Source organism: Chelonoidis abingdonii, chromosome 4, assembly GCF_003597395.2.
Source record: "Chelonoidis abingdonii isolate Lonesome George chromosome 4, CheloAbing_2.0, whole genome shotgun sequence".
Lineage (NCBI taxonomy): Eukaryota > Metazoa > Chordata > Testudines > Testudinidae > Chelonoidis > Chelonoidis abingdonii.
In genome coordinates, this window is record NC_133772.1 from 153,204,245 (window position 1) to 153,223,502 (window position 19,258).

The window sequence follows — 19,258 nt, forward strand, 5'->3', positions numbered from 1 at the left end:
TGGAGCATAAAGAGCAAATGATGGCAAAAGTTTGAATAGTATTTCTTTACTCCAAGTCTGAGATCACTTTTCACTGATTTCAACTAAAATAGTGACCTAGGTGTTGAGTGCAGAACCAGACCACCCCACATAAGCATATGCCATCAAATTACATTAGTCAAGGATTTGTGGAAAGAACTAGACTACTGCTTTGGAACACTCTGAAAATCCTTCACAGTAGAAGAGTAAAAGGAGACCCTTTCTGACTCTCAGTAGATCTTTTTACTCCCATTTCAAGCTCCCCCCCTTCCACCCCCAACTATTCCTGCTGACTACTTACAAATAGACAATGCAGTAGTTTTATTTCTTATTTGACATCCCCTGTAATACCCTCCATTCAGTAAATACATAAAATGCAACATACAGAAAACACCAAAAATTTAAAAACCAAAGTACTAGTTCAGACTATTGAAACTTGTATACTGGTAAGGACATCCTTGATGAAGGGAATTAATGCATCAGCAGTTCACTGAAGTTATGTACTAAAACAAGTCCATTAGAAATGGAGGGGACACCAGCATAGCATTTCTCCCTTCATGTGTGGAAATACTTGTAGAGAATGAACTTAGAAATTAGTCTTTGAAAGTTTGAAATGCAGGATATTACTATAGCTTACAAGTCCCTTTCCAGCACCAGTCTTGTGTCTCTTTACAGTAGAGACTGGGTGTTAGTCACTGCTTCTGGTAAAGTATTATCCTAATGAAGTGATATTAAAGGTCATGTAGGTGAGAGATGTCTTTTTACATAGAACTTGTACTCAGCCAAAATACCGTATGTAAACAGATATACCATGATGCCAATATTAGTTTATCGTGATACTGATCTTAATATTGCATCTTTTGTTGACAGATGTGCAGCCAGGTTCTCTCGAAAGTCATGGAGATAGTTGTATTGCTGAAAAACGTACAATCATATTTAGCAAAAGTGCTGAATGTGACAGACATGCTGTAAAGTTTTAGAAGAGATATTAAATACTTTTGTGGTTTAGGCAAGGCTCTAGCTATTACGGTAGGATAAGACCTAATCGGGGCAGGAGGGAGTAGATTACCCCACATCTGCCTACTGCACAATTACTACACCTTACTCAATCATTTGGTGCTGGCCACTGTTAGGACAGAGACAGGATATTGGACTAGATGGACCTTAAGTTTGATCCAGTCTGGCAACTCTCGTGTTCCTATTATAGTGAAATTGGGGATATAATTCTGGTTGGCATTATTAAATGGGAAACTGCTTCATTTGTGAATAAGTAGCTGCACTCCCTCTGCATATAGTCCAAGAAGTAGAACACTGTTGTGCCCTATATTCAGCTACCTGGAAGCAATCTACATAGAGTGCTGGTGGGCCCAGTCAGGCTTGAGTAAAGATTCCAAATGGTGTAAACTGCATAACAAGTGTTCAAAAAATATTATAGGCAATCAGGGAAATTAAAACACAGATCCCCCATATCTAATAAAAGCAGGGTGGGACTTCCAGCTTCAGTAAACAGTGCTTACTCTGCTCTCCCCTCTGACTTAGCTGAAGTGTGCCTGCTTCCCAAATCCTATTCGGCTACTTCAGCTAGCAGTAGGCAGCCTTCTCTGCCGCTCTGCCTTCTTTAGAAGGCATTTAAAATAACATTAGATCTAGAAGTTGTGGTGAGATCTTGACTGGTGTACCTTCTCTGGCTTTATGAACTATAGTCTTGCCCATTTTATGACCTATGTATTCTGAGTAGGTTTAATACTAGCATTGGGACGTAGACAGAGGATGACAACAGATGATAAATGGAAAATGGCAGCGAGAATACGAACTAATACGCAAGTGTGTGTTGGGGAAGAGAAGAGTTTAAGAATCAAGGCAGATCAAGGTGCAGTGAGAATGAAAGGAAGGATTTTGGTAATAGAAAGGAAGAAGCAACAACGCCTACTACGAGCCATAGGTGGGAGTGGGGTGGAGGGCAACAGAGGAGAGAGGTAAAGAACAGAGCAACCGAATGGGGAGGAAGAGGGGATAGAATGGCTATTGGCGATAAAAGAGAAAAGATGTGAAGTTCTGGTGTAGATAAACTGAGGTTGAGTTGGTGTGACAGCATGTGACTACAAGCAGCTCAATCCCAATATTCAGAGGTAGTAAGGGCATGAATTACTAGAGATCTGCTTTAATTCCCTTCCCTCCACAGCCTCCTTACCTTGATTGTCTGTATTGCCCCAGATCCTCTTAAGTCTCGGAGGCTCTCTATTGCCTCTTGGGGTTCCATTGCATCAGATAATTGAAGCAAAAGACATGCAGCTACTGTAAGGAAAAGAGATGCATAAGTATGCATGCTAACAATCATTTCTGTATGTAATAAAACTTCTGTTCACTGATGTTTGTGCTTAGACAACCACCGGAGTCTCACGGCTACTTCAGAACTGGAATTTCTTCATCATATGAAGGTCCACAGATCTGTTACAATGGATTCTTCAAACTGGTTGCAGTTGGGGCAGAACCAGGCCTGCCAGTCATTAGCAGCAGGGATGTTTTCTCAAGTTTTCCCTGCATCCTCAGCAGCTCCCCCAGCATTCCTGGCTGCAGAGCTTTTTGGAGGGAAAGTCCAAACTTTAATTCAAAACTTTAACAAGTTGGCCCCGTAACAGAGGGCCGTTTGTGCATTTTGGGAGATTGTTGTTTCAGCTCCCTTCCTCTTCTGTGGTGTTTTTAGTACCCCTCAGGCTTTGGGGAGAGAACTAAGTTGAGGAAAAAAAACCAGACAAAATGAGAGCTGCGCGTCTCCTGCTTCCCCCTCACTGAGGGTCATGCAGGGAGCTCTGTGGGCAGAGTGCAGTCCCCAGCCTGGCAGGAATGGAGGCAAGTCACAGCGAAGGTGTGGAAAAGGAGACAGAGGCAAGGTCTAGTTTGTTCCCTTTACAAATCAGACAAGAAGTCTCTCCACACTTCCATATAGTTGAGTGCACAGAGCTATGGTGCATTGTTCACTGGCTTTTTTTTATTCTTTTAACAAGTCTGACTAAAGAAGTTTCTTGTTTGATCAGTACCAACTCCTCCTAAATAAACTGGCTTGAGCCTGCTCCATTTATTACAGTGGATGCCTGGTCAGGCCTGATGTGTTCTCACCCATATTTCTGCCAACTGTAGTAACCAAGGCCTGTCAAACTATAACCAATATTATAGGAGGCTATTAAACATCTCCCATTTTCCACATGACTCCATAAGGCCTCCACTGTGCAAGGACACCAAGTTCCATTTCCAACTCAGAAACCTCTGGTTCCTAATGCATTTTGGTCCTTTAGGTGCCAGACTAATATATTTTAGTTCTATTACCAGAAGAGGATGTGGCTAAATTGCATGAATGTTAAGCAATGACATGGGGGGAGGAGGGAAAAGATGCTTACTGAGACATGAGCGTCCAAGTCCTCCGTAACAGCTGAAAGAAAAGAAGGACTTGTTTTAATAGTGCAGTAGAACTGGGGCCTTATTGTGCTTGGTAATCCTTGAGAGATCAAGATGGCTGGAAGCTACTTCTCTCTTTTGTGAACCCAGTGGAAAAAGAATTGAAGAATACCTTGACCATAATTCCACCATCTCCTGTAATCTAAGGAAACAAGCCTCACAGTACAGGCTTGGGACATTAGAATTGTGAAAATCCAGTCCTTTGGTAAAACCTGTGGGAATCTGCCCCTGTGGAAGAGTTGTGTTCTAGATTCACAGAAAGCAAGATCAAATCATTTTGGTAGATTTTATGCCCATAGCTTCTCTGGTGCCCAATGGTAAAGAAGAAACACAGCATCCAATGGAAATACCTCATCTACCTCTAGATCAAAATTCCTCCTCCCCACCCAAAGTCCATTTCTTAGTGAATTAGTAGAATGCACCATGATATCCTTATGTAAGGTGGATGACCTGAAACAATGTAGACTTATTTTTAGTAGCCATTAGTGTTTCCTAAAGGTTCACAGCATGTTGCCCTGGTAGCTGCTGTGAATTTTAGTTTCTCTCAGGTAGTATGCCATGGGTCATCCCACTAGACCAACTGGAAAAAGTGGGGGAGGCTCCAGGTGTCCAGCCCTACAAGGCCTAGCATTATTTCTCACTGAACAGGGCAAGGAAATGGAAGTAGTTGTAAGTGTATGCCAGACGAGGACATGGTGAAAGAGAGGGAATGTCAGAGTTTGAATTAATCCTAAAGGAAGCCAGCCAACTGTCATTTGACATTATTATACATTAAAGTTTTGATTGTTCATCCATCTGGAGGGAAGTTGATAGATGCCTTGTGGAGACAGGAAGGAAATAGTAACTTACTGTATTAATGCTTTCCGCTTGTTTTCCAGACAGCCTCTTAGTTCTTCCAGAATTGTACAGCAGTTGGCGATGTCAGGAGTGTCTCCATCAGGAATAGGATGGTGGTGCACAGTAATCCCATGCTGCTGGTAGGAGTTTAGTAGGTTTGGTACCCGATATTTTGAGAGCTCTCCTCTGGTACAGAGCACAAATATATCCTGTGTCTCATACCTCTTTAATTCTTCTGCCAACAAACCAAGACACTTGCAAATAAAAAAAGCGCCTATCAAGTTAAAGATCTACTTAGACAAAAATGCTAATCAATTCAATTTCAGGGATTAATGTGAGAATCAGCAAGAACTAAAAATTCTTCTCAGCATTAGCCAAGTCCCCTCTTTTCTGATCATCTTTGAGCAGTCATGAAGGGACTTTTGCTGATACAACACAAGTCTTTGCTACAAAGCATAGGTGGGTTAGAACAAAAGCTGAGGGATCACGTTAACTATCACAGTGTTAAACAGCAACCAGTGGAGATGTTGTGGTTAGCACAACTGCGGGTCAGCTAACATTTTGGTTCTAGTACGGTTTACCCACAACCAGCCGACACAAACACTAGAACTGTAGGGTTAACTGTGAACACTGTGTTTATGCTCATTGGTAGGATCCTGAAGTTGGCAAGTTATTGAAATAAAGATTAGAAGTATTTGTGCTTAGGCTTTGAACTAGCTCTTCTGGGGAAGCTTGCTATCCTACATTGGGATTATCAGAGCTTCCTGGCTATGGGCTGTACATATTCAGCAGTGAGTACTCTCAGTTGGTGGTGAACCCATGTAAGAGGTGATGTTCTTCTCTTGCAAAAGAGACTCACACACAGTTTCACATTCCCTCAAGCACATTGAGCGCTACAGAAGCCCGGATTAACACAATTGTCAAATCAATACTCCCTCAGGAACTTTTCACCCAGTAAAAGGAAACACTACATGTATTTGTAAAAGGGAAACTCTGAACACTAATGGAGGTGGTACAGCTTAACTGTCATGATTGTTTCATTTCTGAGAAGATACACATAGTATCTGGAAACTCAGATTTGCTGGTTAGAGAGATAATGTGATACAATCTCCAGTCTAAGAGAGCAGGCAAGATTCTAGTGACTCAAATAGTAAATTTATGCACTTTTAATTCACCATGTGCATTTGAAAGTGCTTACTTACAATATGAAAAAGATCTAAATTAGTATAGAGTCCATATACAATATATAAATCAAAAAAGAGCAAGAGTATGTGTTCATGGGTGTGTCTATGTAGCACGTGTGCATATACACCTCTACTTCGATATAACGCTGTCCTTGGGAGCCAAAAAATCTTACCACATTATATTGAACTTGCTTTGATCCGCCCTCCCCCGGAGTGCTGCTTTACCGCGTTATATCTGAATTTTGTGTTATAGCGGGTCGCTTTATATCGGGGTAGAGATGTATATATTTTATATAAACCTACCTATATCTTTCTGAAGATTTCTTCTAACATCCTTGAACTTACAACCTAAAATAAAATATGAAGAAGTGAGTTGGATGGAATAGAAACATTTGAAAGAACAGTTCACTGTCGCAAGTAGAGTAGTTGTGTAGGGGAGTGCAGACAGAATCATCATGTTTAATAAAGTAACAGGGCAGCTTTTCTAAGCCTGTAACTAACATTTAGTTTTTAAGCCTTCCCAAAAGAGAGAGAGCTTCTGATATGATTAACTGGGCTACACTTAAAGAGATTGGCAAGAGATCAGCAAAAGTGAGATAGTTGTAGGGTTACTAGTAGGAAGATTCCCTCCCTCCCCACAAGTTCTGGCATATAACTGATATTAAATTCTCCTCCCTACTTGGGTTTGCAGCGTGTCATTATCATTACCTTATTTTCTCCCACTTCATTCCACAAAGAAGAGCTACAAAAGTGTTTTTAACATGATGCATATACCCACCTACAAGAGGTATCACGACAGAAAATGGGCACAGCAATTCCTGAAACCCAGGGGCACTGCATGAGTTGCAGTATAGTGTAGAAGGCAAATGTATGTGGCTAGATTGCAAGCTCCAATTACTGCTCAAACTATTCCTCTCCTCTAGGTCTGCTAACTTTAAAACTGCCCTTACCACCTTTAGAATTAGCTGCTCTCTGGAAGACATTTGTTCCCTTCTGAAGATGAGGTGTTGGGATCCTGCAAGTAGGAAGCTATAGCTGCCTGCCTCTCGGTGAGCTAAGATCAAGTGTAAGTAGTCTCTTGGCCAATCCAAGGCCGTGATCAAGTGTCTTAATGTTTTTGGTCTTTTGGCCTCAAGATGAAAACCTTGTCTGTGTCTCTGGGACCTTGAGGTTAAAATATTATCTAAATTATATCTGTTCTTATCAGTTTAATATCTGATATGTCCAAAAGGTGGAATTTTGTGAGGCAAGAGCAGGCAGGCAGCGTTTAAAGAACAGACATGAGTTAAGAAGGGACACAGGTAGTTTAAAGACCAACATTTCAAACATGTTTTCTATTGAACAGATTTCCAAAGCCTAAATGTTTATATAAAAAGTGTTAAACACGTGTTTAAAAAGTGTCAATGAACTTCTGTTTGGAATTAATACCCATTTTGGCATTTGCAACCCAAACATTACAACAGAATGCTAGTGCATGAGAACGAAACAGTGATAATTGATTCCAAACTGGGTGAAATACAAGCAGTAAAAAACACAAGTGGTTAAAACACATGAAATACTTTACTAATATTTTACATTTTTAGAATGTAACAGTGTAGGATTTTTCAGATGCGATCTTTAGTTTGACATTCCTTATAGTAGAAAAATTTGGCTTTGTCAGAGTTGTCTCATTTCATGGGCTTGCATTGCCATTTACGATCATAAAAGGTACTCCAATTTGGAAAGCAAACTAGTTTATGAGCAGTTACCTTTAATCACTTCTTCTGGATTAGGCAAAACAGTCTCAGGCATCAAACCAAGAGATCTGATACTTCCACTCTTTCCAATATTGTGTGCTCAGAAGACATGTGTATAACTCCACTAAGCGAGTAAGGTTTAGAGAGATCTTTGGAGACGGCATAATTTCCTCCTAGCTTTAAACCATGCTTTCTACCAAACTTCTAAAACCAGCGCTACGTACCTGGCAGAGAACATACTCCCAGAAACTGAGAACAATAGACAGATGACAGGGCTAACCTACCAAAAGAAAATGCAGAATATAAACTTGAATTCCAGCTCAAGTTTTCAATACTAGACAACTACTTTCTCAGTGGGGTTGTGGAAAAAAGTTATTCAGCAGTAGTCCAGTTTGAATAGCAAGAATTAGAGCCAGAAGACTTTGTAGTGTTTACTGATAAGAGAATCACATGTCCAACCTACAACATTTTATTTCTGATCACATGTATCATATGCTTAAGTGAGAAGAGGTACATGAAGTGTACACACACAGTGAAGAAATTTTAACACTTCTGAGGTGTATAGTAAAATATCAATACTTCATTCCGAACCATTTTACTATTTGATTACATTTCATGGTGCCTCCACTGTAAGAGCTATGGATCAAATCTTCTTAACCTACAACATTTTCACAGTGTGTCAGAAATAATTAAGAATTAAGTTACTTGGGAATTAAAGTAAATGGATTTTAGTCAAGTTATGTTTTAATCAGAGTCTGGACTAATATCTTCAGGTTGCAGAGAGACATGGCAGTTATACTAGCAAGTTTAGTTGTCATGTATGTCCAGTGTTTGATTTCATTACTATTTCTATGACTTCTCTGAAATATCACTGAAGACAGTGGCCTGCTGCAGGTTCCTTTAGGACAGGTACGATCTATTATCCAGCTGTGTGGTTTTATGAATATTTAGGCCCAGAGTTAGTGCAGATATTTAGCTGCAAGCAGCATACAAGTGTTCTTCAAACCTTATATATGTTACTTGGGATATTTCTGAAAGGCTAGAAATTGCTGAATGAAACATCTACGAGGGTATGTGATTAAAGAATTTTTTGCTCAAAAAACTGTGTCTTACCATGATATCTGAAATGGTATCTGATCATCTTGAATAGGCTCTTCATCAGATGAGTCAAACTCATTTGCTTGCATCGTGCCAGGCTTCAATAGAAGAGTAATTGCTATAAGGAATTGTTTGTCAACATTTGCTGTGTTGCAAGCACACTACAGCAGATGAAGTTTTTTTTAGTAAAAGCTTACCATTGTTCATATAGGATGCATTACTTATAAAACCACTTTGATGTAGCTCAAAGGTTTAGTTTAAGATATAGACTACAACATTACTGAACGTTAGCCACTATCTACACTGAGCCTAGGTATACACTAACAGGGGGTGGGGGTGTTGACCTAAGATATGCAACTTCAGCTATGCGCAGCTGAAGTGGGCATATCTTAGGTCAACTTTCCTGGCTGTGAGGATGGCAGTGAGTCAACCGCTGCCACTCCCACATCCACTCCACTTCCACCTCTCGCGAGCTGGAGTTGATGGGGAGTGCTATCGGGGAGCAATTTTATCACGTCTACACTAGACGTGATAAATCAACCCCTGATGGATTGATCACTACCCACCGATCGGCAAGTGGTGAAAACCTGCCCTCAGGTTTAATCTTATATAAGATTTTGAATACTTGTCTGTAGCTCTCTGCTATGTTAATAGTTCATCAGGCTTGTGGAAAAAAAACAAGTTTCAAATAGCAAAACATTGCATTTTTTTTTTAAATACCTGTCACTCTGAAGCATTCACATCAACATAACATACTTGAACAGAATATATGGATGTTAGAAACAGGCTCTAATTTTAACGTATGAAGAACAACTTTTTTTCTTCAAGGTTATGAGCACATCAAGGTTCTTGTTATTCCTATTTTGAAAGTTTTAGAACTGTCTATGAAGTGAGAGGGGAATCAATGGTGATTCAGAGCAGTGCATTGCTAATAGGTGGATCAACTGTTATTAAATGTTAATGAGAAGGAAGCGGGTGGAGCAGTGAATGTCAGAAGGCCTATAGCTATCTTAGCTAGAAGGTTGGCATGGCACCTAATAGCGCTGAATAAAACTGGCTAGCTCATTTTATTTTATGATCTTCACCATATTGATCTCATTAGATGGTTGTTCTGCATTCTAGCTGGTGAATGGAAGAGCTGCAAACAAGCAATTTGTTAGATGTATTCTGACTTAGCATGCCTAATTTTGAAGGAAGTGGTAGGAAACAAGGCACTGAATGGACTAAAGTAATGATAAAGTCATCTAAAGCAACGTACACAAGATAGGATACGTGCTCAGCTCAAAGTGCAGAAAGTAGTTTCTTGGATTCTTTAATATCAGATGATCCATCAAATGAAACTCTCTATTGAAGACAACAAAAACATTGATTAGTTTGATGATCCTGCCAATAAGACATTTTCAATGCTGTTGTCATCATCACTCCAGTCAGAATGATTGCTAAAGGAGACTTCAGTTGTGTCTGTTCATCTTTGTCATCCAGTGATTAGCAATTATGACACTAACAACTGAAAGGCAGAGACTTGAGCCTAAAGTGTTCTTTAACACTAACCTTATCCCCCTCAGTGTAGCACAAAATGAGGAACGAAAAGAGATGGAAGCACTTCACCCTGGATATATCTCCATACAGATTTTTAACTTACAAGTCCACTAATACATGCTGCTAGAATCAGTAGTAACATTAGTATAGCAGAACCTCAGCGTTAGGAACACCAGAGTTCCGACCTGACCGGTCAGCCAACTCCTCATTTAGAACTGAAAGTACACAAACAGGCAGCAGAAGGCAATAAAAGAAAAGAAAAGAAAAGCAAACAATACAGTACTGTGTTAAATGTAAACTGCTAAAAAAAAGGAAACGGAAAGTTTAAAAAAAGATTTGACAAACTAAGGAAACTGTTTTTATGCTTATTTCATTTAAATTAAGATGGTAAAAAGCAGCATTTTTCTTGTGTGTGGTAAAGTTTAAAAGCTGTATTAAGTCAATGTTCAGTTGTAAACTTTTGAAAGAACAACCGTAACGCTTTGCTCAGAGTTATGAGCAGCTTCCATTCCCAAGTGTTTGTAACTCTGAGGTTCTACTGTACAAAACTGAACACTAGCAATGATCTAACAGCAGCTAAAAGGATCTATGCATCTCTACTTAATGCAAAGGATTCTACGTCTGAAAAGAAAACTGTGCAAGTAGCTGCAAATGCCACCCAAAAAGGAAAAAAAATGACAAAGTTGTTTTGTTTTGATAAACTGAAAATAGAAGAGAACAACAAGTATTTTCATCTTAAACATCTGACATATAGATGTTTAGCAAACTAGTTAAACCTTGTTGAGAAAGTAGTGACAGTCCTAAAGCATACTGTGGAAGTTTAGAAGTTTTCCTGCAACTGCTAGCAGCTTCTTGGGTTTGTTGGTTGAAAAAGGAGGACAGATCACTCCCACTTCCCAGCTACACTTGGTGGAACACAAGAAGGTTATGGCAGTTAGATGCATAAATATATTGAAATTTGCATTAAGCGCAAGGAGAACTTTCATCAAAAACATGTTTTACATAACAAAGGAACTGACAAAGACACTAAGTTTACAAAAGCAATTAAAGGGATGTCACAGAGTACAGGCTATCACCCATATTGCAACAGCATATAAATCTGTCTTGAACTAATTAAAAGAACTGCAGTCACCAAAATCAAACTCAAAAAACAATTCAGAAATGTTGTAGCACCTTTCAATACTTAACTAATGTGACAGATCCCAAACATGGATGTCACAGGTTTAGATTCCCCTGCTATTGTCAAAAAGTCTAAAACATAGTTGCCACCATACAACCCCAATATCCTCCTGCTATTCTAAAACTTAAAACTGAAGACCCAGATCTGTTTGTGAAGGAGGTTGCAACAAAAATGAGCAAGTAAAATAAGGAAAGACAGGACAGCTGAATTCAAAATAGTGTCAGTTTTTATGACTTGTGCTTCTGTCTAGTCAAGTCTGCATCAACCAAATATGTACTAAGCACATTCAGACTGTTTTGGTCAAATCCTTATAACACATAGGCCTGGTCTAGACTGGGGTGGGGGAAAGACTAGATGTGATAAATTGACCCCTGGTGGATCGATTGCTAACCATGGATCCAGCAGATAAGGTACTCAAGCCCATAGTAGGTGATGAAAAAGGTGGTACATTGGTTACATTATCAGTTTCTGTAGGAAGGTACAAGAGTGATAACCCTAACGAATTAGACTGGAGACACTTCTTGCACTTTAATGGAGATCTTGACTTGTCTAAGTAGAGACAAGGTGTATGCTTTTTTTTTTAAATAGTTGAGGAATAAATAAGTTTACTAAGGCCATGTCTACACTTACAAGCTTACAGCAACAGAGCTGTATCGCTGTAAAATTGCTTGTGTGGCTGTGTTATGCAGACGGGAGAGAGCTCTCTCATTGACATAATAAAACCAGTTCAACAAGCGGCAGTAGCTATGTCGGTGGGAGAGCGTCTCCCATTGACATAGCGCTGTGCACACGAGTGCTTATGCTAGCAAAGCTCATGTCATTTGAGGGGTGTTTTTTCATATCTCTGAGCAACAAAAGTTTTGCTAACCTAAGTGCTAGTGTAGACATGGCCTAAACGAATCATAGTAGGCATTTTATTTCTAAAACCTCTGTAGGTTTTTGCCCTCCCTTCCAGGAAAAAGTGGAGTATTTTGTATTATTGGAAAAGAGTCATAATTCTGTACTATTGTCAAACAAAAGTTTCCATGAGCAACTTGAAATAACCACAAAAGTAAAATCAGTCAAATAAAACATAGCATTCAAACAATACATGTATGATTACACTAAAGGTATGCTGAAGATGGGAGCAAGTGTCAAAACATCAATCATATAGCACTTATTAATATTCATCCATGAACACAGCAAGGGGCTGCTCTGAACAATTCCCCATGTCTTTAAATGATTGGAGTTTACCCCAAGCACACAGAGCTGAGTAATTGTGCCTTAGAACAAGTGTAATATTATTCATTTCTACAAGGTTTCTCAAACATATTTGTGAAACAAATCATCTGGATGGAAGATACATAAATTCAGTCTACACATGTCAGGGCACCTCCAATAGCAGAGTGTTGCCTATTTTTGTTTGAGTTGCATGCATGAAAGTAGTGCTTCTGAAAATCTGTGACATGAAAGCCCTGAAGACTGTTCTTGCCACAGAACAGGTACAACACTGGCACCTGCTGTGCATCCTCTCCTACTTTTCATGCCTTTGTCTCAACCTTATCCTAGAGAGATTACCTTTAGGGATGAGAGGGGAATTTAGTTCCCAGGCTTACTCAATATTGAGTGAACAGTTATTGCTAATTGGGTTGATGATGGTTTGTCATGTGAACTAGGCTGACACCACTATACCCATTTCAAAGGATGGACCACAAACAGCCACTAGATAGTAACCATTTCCAGCCACTACCAACCAGGGAAGAATTCAAATGGTTACCCTAGCTATCAAAGGCTGCATGCTCATTACTTGTCTGCACCATTCAGTTACGCCGGGGCGGGGGGGAGGGATGACCCCGTCCCCTCTCCCCCCGGGGCTCGGGGCGGGGGCGGGGCATGTGGGCACAGCAAGTTCTTTCCTCGGGGGCGGGGGGGGAGGGATGACCCCGTCCCGTCCCCCCGGGGCTCAGGAACGGATGATGGGGTGTCCCGGTCCCGCCCCCCCGGCTCAGGGGCGGGGTAAGCTCCCCCCATACAGCCCAGCCCAGCCCGGCCCGGCCGTAAGGCGCTCCCCGCCACACGGACCCCTCAGGCCCCTCACCAGGTTCACCATCCCAGCGCTCGGCCCCGGCCGCCGCCGCCGGTTTGAACAGGTCGCTGTCCCACCTCTTTGGTTCGGCCCGGCCCACGGCGTTCATTGGTCAATCTCTTCCCCCTCTCACCCAATCCTCTGCAGGCAGGCAGCTCGCGCCGGATACAAATAAACCCCGCCCCCTGACAACTCACAAGCCTCTTCTCCTCCCTAGCTGCATGAAAAGCATCTTCTGATTGGCCGAAGTAGGCGGCCTTTTGGAAACGCGCCCAAACTTTAACTGGATTGGTTAGCTGGGAGGAAGGGGCGGGGATTATGACTGTCAATGCTGGGTGGTTAAAAAGGCGGAGGTGGGCGCTTGCGGTTGCCAGGGTGCAGCAGGGGGCGGGAAGATGGTTGCCAGGGAGCAGTCCCTGGTGGTGTTGGCAGGGTTCCCTTTGGTCAAGGAGGGTAGGGGCTGAAGATGGCTGCTGAGGGGTGGGGCAGCAGCAGGCGGGGGAGGGGCAACTGGTAAGGGGTGAAGGAGACAGTAGGGCCCTTGTTAGCCAAGGCGGCCCCTGCCAGTCCCAGGGCATGAGCATCCTACAGCTCCTGGGGAAAAAAATATGGTCCCCCCCTCCACAGCGTGTGTTGATCCTTAGCTACCCCTGTCATATGTGTCTAACAGGCCCTTCTGGTGAGAGCCGCACAGAGTGGCCATAACCAACTTAGGGATCAAAGTTCTTCACACACACTGTGTGTGCTGCACCAGTCTTGCCCCTGTGGTTGTCTTTGGCATAGCGATGGCCTGATGCTCTGCTGAGCACAATGGAAACGAAGAGGGAGGGAAGTGCTGGTTAAGAGCAAGGGTGAACTCCATACCACTTACGAAATGTGCTATGGTGGTAGATTCTTCATGCAGAAGATCTGAGGTTGAGTTTGAAAAGATGACCCTGAGTTTATACAAAGAGTACGTGGGAGAGGAAGGATGTTCTTGTGGTTAAAGTACTGGATGCGGACTCAGGTAATCCCTCTGGCTCTACCGCAGACTTACGGTGTGACCTTGGGCATGCCACGCACCTGGAAACGTTCAAAGGGCCTTTGACTGTTGTTCAGGGTATTTGGCTAGCCAATTTTGGGTGCACAGAAAATAGGAAATTTTAAAAGAATGCAGACAGCATTTGTTATTTCAAACTATGCACTTAGTATTGGATGCCCAGTCCTCAGCTGGACACCCAGTCCCTGGAATGTTAGAAACTCACATTATATGATGCTGTGCTCTCCAGGCACTGCTGTTCTCCTAGGGGCAAACTCACCATTGCATCAGCAGGGAAGGAGAGAAGGCAACTTGCACCATCTCTGTTCAGGACTAATTTAGTCCTTTCATAGGATAAGGTTGTCCTGAAGGTTGCCATAACTTGTCTGTGTTGAGATGGCCCCTGTTAGAAATTGCTGGGGCATACAAACAGCAAGATGCTGGTCTCCCCTGTCCACATCTGTGGTTTAGAATGCCCTCTGCAGCCAGGGCTCTTGTGAGGTGGTGCACGGATGGCCAAACTTGCTCTACACATGGTGTAGAGGCTCTGGAATACAGAAATTGCACCTGGCCTATGGCCTGTTTGCCCCAGCCTAGCTGGCAGAAAGGGAAGACCACAGGCCAGCAATGAATCTCATCTGGCCCCATTTTAAAAAGTCACAGTCTCCCCCTCATTCAAAGTGTTTCAGCCATCCTCTTATGGGGCATCTATGGCTTATTGGGACAGTACAATGACATAGAAACATGAATTAAAAGCCTCGGGAATAGTGGGGAATTAATAGTTTGTTTGAAAAAGTGATATTAGAACAGCATTTCACATTCTGTGCTTGAATACTGTAGAACTAGATTGTGAAGTGGCTAATTGGTAGTTTCTATACAATCTAATAATGTTCAAAACTGAGGGTAGGCACAAATAGCCATTGGGGCCCAGATCTCGGAGTTGAAGTGGGATCCCAGGAGTTTTCAAAGTAGGTGTTTGGCTGTAACAAAGTTGCTGGGATGCACTGAGATTAGTGGGATTTTCAAAAGGGCCTGTGCAAACTTTCTTGGTATTCAGGGCCAACCTGAGAGCTGTATTAAGTTCGTATTAGCATACATACATTATACGCGTGTGTATGCTAATAAAATCTGAACGAGGAGCTTTATAAAAGCAGGCTATTTTCAGACACCTTTGGAGAATGGCCGACAATCACAGGATTTAGGGTAGGTGCAGGCGATGGGAGCATCAAGAAGACCCCAAAATTGACACAATAGTTACAGAAATGACCTTGTTGAGGAAGAGCTGATGGAGGGAGTACATGGGAACCCTTTTTGCCAGCACAGAGCAGAGGCTGTAAATGAGACAAACACTGTCAGAAGAAATGAGGAGATATGAAATTTGTGGCAGGAGAGTGAACCCCATCTTTGCATCTTCTGTGGCTGACATGGGACATGTATGTTTTCTATTTCTATATGTTGCCTTGTCTAACCCTGGTCCCTTCAGAGTTATATGTGCAACTCTGACAATGTTCAGTACAGGTAGGAAATTCACCATGGTATAACATTCTTGTGGCTTTTTCTGCCCATTCTTGGAGAAGATAACAATTTTTATACTTGTGGATCGCATTTAGGCACAGAACAGCAATGGACTTGCTGATAACAGTAGTGTTCCCAATGGTCCTTTAAAAAGACCAAGTGACAAGGATGCCAAGTGCATCGTTGATCAGTACTTATGTAGAGATGGGTTTCTGTAAAGACATCATGTCAGTACTGCCCATCATGAGGTCAGAAATGGTAAGAACAATCCACAGTGCCATCTGTCGATTGACAAATGTAAGAATAGAGCCTGAGATCTATTGTCAAAGGCAAGATGTCTTTCTAAATGTGAAATCTGCAGTGAATGCAGAAAACAGGATATAAAAGAACCACCAGAAACCACATGAGATTCCTGATCACACTTGGCCCAAGATTGGTGTAGATCTATTCAAATGAAATGGGAAATATTATCTCTTATTAGTATCAGAGGGGTAGCCGTGTTAGTCTGGATTTGTAAAAGCAGCAAAGAATCCTGTGGCACCTTATAAACTAACAGACGTTTTGGAGCATGAGCTTTCGTGAGTGAATACCCACTTCGTCAGATGCATCAGCGTTATATCTCTTTACAAGTTAATCTCTTGACTATCATCAGTTTGTCCCAGTTCCCTAACTTGTACTTGTTCTGTTCTTTCCTTATCTTTGTTTTGGATACTAGCATTCCAGGTACTGGTCTGAGAAGGTATTTTCCTAGCTTGTATTTAGACATGGAACAAGTGTATCTTGATTTAGACAAGTTTCCCATCTGCTTATGCCAAATGCTTATTTCAGTTAATGCAAGGAGTTATGGGATAATTAGTGTAAATGAATAGGATTATGGTATAGGCCAGTTTAGGCTATATCACTGTTACAAGTATTTGTGCTTAATGTTATGGGTTCTTAGTGCATATTAATCTATGTATGGTGCTGATAATGCATATTATTAATATGATATATTTATATGCTAGCCAGCAGATAGTCGTCAACAGAAGAGAGGGTGGGGAAGAGTCTTGGAAGGATGCCGTAGGGGGACAGAGTGAGAGATTTGATTCACTTTCGAGGGAAGTTGTGAGGAATGGGTCTGAGAAAGGGGACAGTTTAGGCAGAAAATTGTTACATGTTTGAAAAAATATTAAAGTAATTTGGCTTTCTAGACAAAGATTGGTCGGGAACTGTCAAGGTTTTTTTCCCCCACTTTGAACTTTAGAGTACAAAAAGTGGGGACCTGCATGAACACTTCTAAGCTTAATTACTAGCTTAGATCTGGTACACTGCCACCAGCCAGAATTTAGTGTCTGGCACACTTTTTTTCCCCCCAAAACCTTCACTGGGGAACACCGATCCAAACCCCTTGGATCTTAAAACAAGGAGAAATTAACCATTCTCCCCCTTTTCCCCCCAGGTTTTCCCGTCCCTGGGTTGCCTGGGAGAGGCTTCACACTGATCCAAACTCCTTGGATCTTAAAACAAGGAGGAATTAACCATCCCCCCTCCTTTCCCCCACCAATCCCTGGTGATTCAGACCCAATTCCCTTGGATCTTAAAACAAGGAAAATCAATCAGATTCTTAAAAAGAAAGCTTTTAATTAAAGAAAGAAAAAAGTAAAAATTATCTCTGTAAAATCAGGATGGAAAATGCTTTACAGGGTACTCAGATTCATATAGACCAGAGGAACCCCCTCTAGCCTCAGGTTCAGAGTTACAGCAAACAGAAGTAAAAATCCTTCCAGCAAAAAGAAACATTTACAAGTTGAGAAAACAAAAATAAGACTAATCCGCCTTGCCTGGCTATTACTTACAATTTTGAAACATGAAAGACTGATTCAGAAAGATTTGGAGAGCCTGGGTTTACGTCTGGTCCCTCTTAGTCCCAAGAGTGAACAACGAACAAACAAAAAGCCAACAAAGACTCCTCGACTAAGATTTGAAAGTATCTCGTCCCTCTATTGGTCCTCTGGTCAGGTGTCAGCCAGGTTTACCGAGCTTCTTAACCCTTTACAGGTAAAAGAGACATTAACCCTTAACCATCTGTTTATGACACATGTTTGAAAAAATATTAGTAACTTGGCTTTCTAGACAAAGATTGGTTGGGAATGAATAACGGCTCGGTAGAGAAGGAATTGAGGATAATTTTATATTAAATAAATCATGGTGGGACTAATAAGAGATGCATATCTTCACCTCGATTGCTTTGCTTTGTGTGTTGTATCCCCTTCCTTCATACGTCTTTTGGTCTTTGCTCCTGCATTTTGCTCTGCACAGATGAACCCCTAGACTAGGGCAGGTCCTGTGTCTTCCTTCTGCACTAGGCAAATGCCTATCATAATCTAAATAAAGAACAGTGCAATGTTTCTTATGTAAGCATGGGAAAAAACCCTGCTATCTCAGATACCACTCTGTGGTGACTGTTGACTTTAAGAGTTCCATCTACTATCTAATTTATCTGTGCACCAAACAACGAAGTATCTGCACTGTATCCATAAATAAGATTCACGCTGAATGTTTCTGGAAAAAAGACAAAGCTTTTCACTCCTACTTTTATTTATATGCTCTCAAGACTCCATCTTAAAAGTTTCCAATGGTGGAATTGATGTTTACATCTCCTGTTCCTGATAACCGTTCTTTTTTCAAAATACTTGACAGCAATAAAAAATTTAAAAAAACATCTTGGCTTATGTTAAAGTTTCTGTTTACGCTGTGGCTGCTCAGGAATAGATATCATTTAGCTTTTTCAGGGAATAATGCTTGTATCATGGACAATATGTCACCAACCGCTTATGCCTCCTAAGCAATAAATAAATTAAAAAATTCTCCCATATGCATCTAAGAATAATTTACAACATGAAGGATCAAACAGCAAGATTTTTCCAAGGAGTCCTGTATCCAAAGATCTAAACACAAGGGTAGGAGGGGATTGTGGTCTGGCACCAAAGCATCTATGTGAATTTTGTAACATACAGAAATTGTGTGTGAGAATCCAAAGGTTTATGCTGAGTTAGTGGAGAATTTCCATACAGACACTGTCATGACTGCTATGAAAGCAATCATGTTTGAAACCTTATGGGTTTTGGACCCTTTCTGTTTCTCCATTTGATAGCAAGCAGGCTCCTGATGGCTGGCTCAGAGTCTGAGGCATGTGCTTGTTGTACTGAGGCATAAGTGCTTTGCTGAATCAGGGCCCTAGTGAAGGCATTTGTACCCTGAATATAGGGTATGTACAGGTAAAGCGTTAAATTTATGACTGTCAGACAAACAAGCATCCCACTCCAAGATAGAGGTTTGCTGGACAAACTATACTCAGCTTTTGTGAGGAGTTGAAAGGAAATCTGGAGAGTAAAAAGCATCATTGTCGTACATTTCCTTTGATTGGGAAAATCATGGGTAATAGGATCCTTCCAAGCTACCGTCATGCTTATTAGTCACCTACCACTGCATAACTCAATTTCTTGAAGGCCTTTTTGGAAAAAGGTTGTTTCATTTTCTAAGAGCTCCATAGTAGTGGGGTTAGAGAGCTCCAATGATGATATCGTCAGAAATCCCAAGGTGGCGGCATGTCAGTTTTTCATATTGTTTTGAAAA

General features: G+C 41.3%; 1 protein-coding gene across 1 annotated transcript; it reads right to left on the reverse strand.

The window, feature by feature from the left end:
- Nucleotides 1–321: 321 nt before the first annotated feature.
- On the reverse strand, nt 322–13,151 carry CDKN3 (cyclin dependent kinase inhibitor 3). Its single transcript, XM_075065797.1, has 8 exons — nt 13,123–13,151; nt 8,342–9,670; nt 7,453–7,508; nt 5,796–5,840; nt 4,321–4,543; nt 3,414–3,445; nt 2,210–2,313; nt 322–933 (listed from the first exon to the last, which is right to left on the reverse strand). Exons 2-8 carry the CDS (start codon nt 8,413–8,415, stop codon nt 847–849), a joined length of 621 nt encoding a protein of 206 aa, XP_074921898.1. The 5' UTR covers nt 8,416–9,670; nt 13,123–13,151; the 3' UTR covers nt 322–846.
- Between the last annotated feature and the right edge of the window lie 6,107 nt (nt 13,152–19,258).